The sequence below is a fragment of the Poecilia formosa genome, unplaced genomic scaffold, assembly GCF_000485575.1.
Source record: "Poecilia formosa unplaced genomic scaffold, Poecilia_formosa-5.1.2 Scaffold1120, whole genome shotgun sequence".
Classification (NCBI taxonomy): domain Eukaryota; kingdom Metazoa; phylum Chordata; class Actinopteri; order Cyprinodontiformes; family Poeciliidae; genus Poecilia; species Poecilia formosa.
In genome coordinates, this window is record NW_006801059.1 from 6,870 (window position 1) to 10,977 (window position 4,108).

The 4,108-nt window shown below is 48.9% G+C and overlaps 1 protein-coding gene across 1 annotated transcript in view; it reads right to left on the minus strand.

Annotated features, from left to right (window-relative positions):
• The window catches only part of LOC103132545 (FRAS1-related extracellular matrix protein 1-like), a 26,578-nt gene that overhangs the window by 6,712 nt on the left and 15,758 nt on the right, over positions 1-4,108 (minus strand). The window contains exons 13-17 of the mRNA XM_016667447.1: positions 3,483-3,684; positions 3,084-3,228; positions 2,875-3,004; positions 2,388-2,460; positions 2,164-2,313 (exon numbers count right to left, since the gene is read on the minus strand). Coding sequence (XP_016522933.1) covers positions 2,164-2,313; positions 2,388-2,460; positions 2,875-3,004; positions 3,084-3,228; positions 3,483-3,684 — 700 coding nt within the window. The remainder of the gene's footprint in view (positions 1-2,163; positions 2,314-2,387; positions 2,461-2,874; positions 3,005-3,083; positions 3,229-3,482; positions 3,685-4,108) is intronic.

Sequence of the window (4,108 nt, forward strand, 5' to 3'; positions counted from 1 at the left end):
AAACACTTTAATATAAGTTGCTGCTTTAACATGATCACAGAACTGAAAAAAACATGTGTACAAAAATACCAGACAAAGTGAATCACAGCAACGTCATCAGCCTGTGAGACGCTGAACTGATGCGGTGAAGCTACTAGTAGCAGGAGCTACAAGCTACAAACACTGAATAGAAGAAGAAGAAGAAGAGCTGCCATCGATATAGTTCTAGCCAAGCATGATTTAATGTTACACAATACAGTTTTAGCAAACATATATACCTTATATGCACAACAATACCAGTTTAGACTTTGAGCTACTTTGACCAAACGCCCCCCAAAGGCATCCCAGCGCCCCCCTTTTGTAAAAATTTCTGCCAGCGCCCCCTGCGGTCCTCTGAACGCCCCCCCGGGGGGCGGTACAGCCCATGTTGAGAACCGCTATCCTAGAGGCTGACGGCTCCCCCTAGAGGAGGGATGTCCAAACTTTTTGCAAAGGGGGCCAGATTTGGTGCACTAAAACTGTAGGATAGAACAGCAATATATTTAAACACATTTCAGGAAGCCATTCTGTGTTTTACATTTGCTTTTTTATTTTAATTTCAGCGATCTTAAGCATGTCTTTAGGTTCATTTGAAACATGCATATCATATGCAATTGACTATTTACTTAACTTCACTTTTTAACACTTGAACTTTTTTCTAACGGTTAAACAGAAGTAATTGTACTCATGAGTATAAATTACATTTGAAACATAAACAAATATCTCACCATGGCAGTTCAATATTTACAGAATTTTTAAATAAAATAACAGAGAAATGAGCAAGTAATAGTCATATCAACAAGTCCAGGACTCATTTGAAATATGACATATTAGTAACTATAAATGTTAATTAGATTCTTAAAAGTTTATTATTCTGGAGTGAAAACTGAAAACTTGTCTGAATTTTTGACTGATTTTGATCTTTAAAAAAACTAAATTTATTGAGAGATTTATTGTAAATGACAAATAATTTGTCTGCATTAAAGTGATGGGAGATACTGAGATCTGGACTGCAGCACATGGGCCAGGTCTGGCTCAAAGGCAGTGGTACTGACAGGCCCGGTGGCATGGGCGGGCATTGGGGGACATTGCCCGTTCAGAGTCAGCCGTGCCCCCTCCAACCCCCCCTCATGGACTGGAAGCTGTTTATTGTTTTTACCTTAGAATGGCCAACTCTCTGTTATTCTTATATCAATTTGATACAATAGGAGCTTCCCCACTTCCCATATCGGTGTCCTGTCACCTTTTTCAGCAGTTAAAACTGTTTAATCCATTAACATGTGGTAACCTGTTTTTCCGAGCCGCCTTCAAACGCAACATGAGCGCTACGCCGCTCGCGCTGGGTTTCCACCTGTGAAGGAGACCTGCTGCTGCTGGGCGGAGCTACAGGTGAGTTAGAATCATGGCAGCAAAACACAAAGAACTTTTCACAGTTTTTCCCCCAAACTAACCGACTGTTGAGTAAAGCTGCTGGATGAAGGTAATGTTAGCTAAAGGATGACTAGCTAACATCAATACAGAACCTTAAGCTTGTTAACAAGTAGCCTGTAGGCTACTGGTGTCTTTGTTCAGCTACGTAGATTCATTTGCCCCCCCCAAAATAAGTCGATGCCCCCCGTTAAACTTGTCTAGAGCCGGAGCTGGGTATCGATGCACAAGATATCTCGTAAGTGAGAGTCCGTTAGCCGTGTCCTGACACGGCTCTTATTTAAGTTCATGACCGAGAATGTCTTCTCACACAAATACGTCGACCCAAACAAGATTAACATTTTCTTTCCAAATGCTCAAATCTCTCGAAACCTGTCGGTAAAAGTTGATGAGAGAAAGCTGCTGGTGCCACCTGCTGGCGGCTCTCTGCGTCACTCCATCTGCAAATGGTCTGAGTCACGGGGCTGCTGCCCTCTAGTGGGTAAATGAGGAACGGCATTTAGTGTGTAAGCTCCGCCCTATGCAGGTAACAGTACTGCTGCCCAATGTATTAATTCTATGTGCGGGCCAGACGTTATTGATTTCATGACAGGCTGCGGGCCGGATGAAATTTGACCACAGGCCGCATTTGGCCCCCGGGCCGGACTTTGGACATGTCTGCCCTAGAGGCTGACGGCTCCCCCTACAGACCAAAACAGAAACGGGTTCTGCTCTCACCTGAGCGGGGGTCGAGGATCTCCACGGCGGCGGTGTTTCTCTGACCCATGACGGCGTTCTGAGGGTTCCTCAGAGTGACGCTGAAGGTTTCGTGGTTCTCCTCCAGACCGTCGTCCAACGGGAAGACGCTCCAGGTTTTTACGTTCACACCTGGAGCCAACAGGATGTAACGCATCAGACCGGCAGTGGACCCATCAGGACGGAAAACCGGCTTTGGACCTGACCTGTGTCGAACTGGATCAGAGTGGCTGAGCTGTGGGTGAAATCCCGGCCGGCTTTGGCCGATCCTTCCTCCACCTGCGCAGCAAGCAAAGCTCCGCTCAGCTCGGCTGACAAATATTTCGCTCAGTTAGTTATTCAAATTAGTTCTGATCTGATCCGGCTTCCATCAGAACTCTGCTGGAGGATTAAACTTCCTGAAGAGCCTGGAGGAACAAACCAACAGATCGCTGCAAGAACCAGAAGCTCCCAGTTTCTCTGCTGGAGCCAGATGACCCAGCAGCTGGTTCTACCGGGATCTGGACCACTGCAGCTTCTGAGTTTCAAGGTCCAGAACCGGGTTCAGTCCAACACGGGAAAACGTGGAACTGGACGGTGGGGTTGAACCCTGTAGAACCCGGTTAGTTCTGACCTCTGTGGGTAAACCTTTGATCTGCTCATATTGGTTCTGGTTTGATTAGTTTGATCCGATTGGTTCCAACTCGGACTCACCTGGATGGAAACGTAAGCCGGGTCGGCGCTCCGCCCACCACGTTGGATCTGGATCTGCAGAGTTCTCGAAGTCTCGCAAGTTCTGTAGCAGCTGGCTGACAGCTGGACCCGAGACCAGAACAGCTCCAGCCTGCAGGACCGGAACCAGAACCGGAGTCTGGGACCCAAACAAACAGGTACTGAGTCACGTGACTGGAGCGGACACCTACCTGTGAGGTGGAGCTCCATTTCCTGCCGGGTCCACGAGTCGGAACCAGAACCCGTCGGCAGTCACATCCACATCAACCGGGACGATGTAGAGGACGGAGCGCCGGTCCAGATCGCGCTGGGTGAAACGCTGACTGATGGCGGACCCTGCAGGATGAGGAGGGGATAACCCGGGGCCCAAAGCCGGGACCCAACACCGGGGCCCAATGCCGGGACCCAACGCCGGGGCCCAAAGCTGGGACCCAACGCCGGAGACCCACGCCAGGACCCAACACTGAGGCCCAACGCCAGGGCCCAGTACGTTCTGGTGCTGACTGAGTTAAAGACAGGAAGTGAAACAGACCGAGACCAGAACAGGAAGTTCTGACCCGCTGCGGATCAGAACCGTCCTCTGGTTCTACCTGTGGCTGCGTTCTCCAAGGATCCGAACTGAGGCGGCATGATGACGGAGAACTCCAGGAGTTCTGCTGGGCTGTCTGGGTCTGAGCCCCGCAGGTGTCTGCTGGTGATGAAGATGCCATAGCGGCCGGCCCCGAGGTCCGTCACGGTACTGGGGCTCTCCAGGCAGTCCAGAATGGGAGCGGCCCGGTCCACCTGTTCCACCTGGGTCCAGAAGAGACATGGGTCAACCAGGAACCCAAAAGACCGGGACCAGCACAGTCAGGACTCCATGCCTCCAGTGCAGAGTTCAGCTGAAGTTCTTCTGATTTCTGGATCTGTTTTCAACAAAACTCCAGAATTTGAAAACAGAATCAGTTAAAAACATCCAAACTTAATATTGATTTTATTTGAACACATGTTGAAACACAGCAAAAGGTTCTGTGATGGTTCCGTAAAGATTCTGTGAGGGTTCCGTAAAGGTTCTGTGAGGGTTCTGTAAAGGTTCTGTGAGGGTTCTGTAAAGGTTCTGTAAAGGTTCTCTGAGGGTTCTGTAAAGGTTCTATGAAGGTTCTGTAAAGGTTCTGTGAGGGTTCTGTAAAGGTTCTGTGAGGGTTCTGTAAAGGTTCTGTAAAGGTTCTGTGAGGGT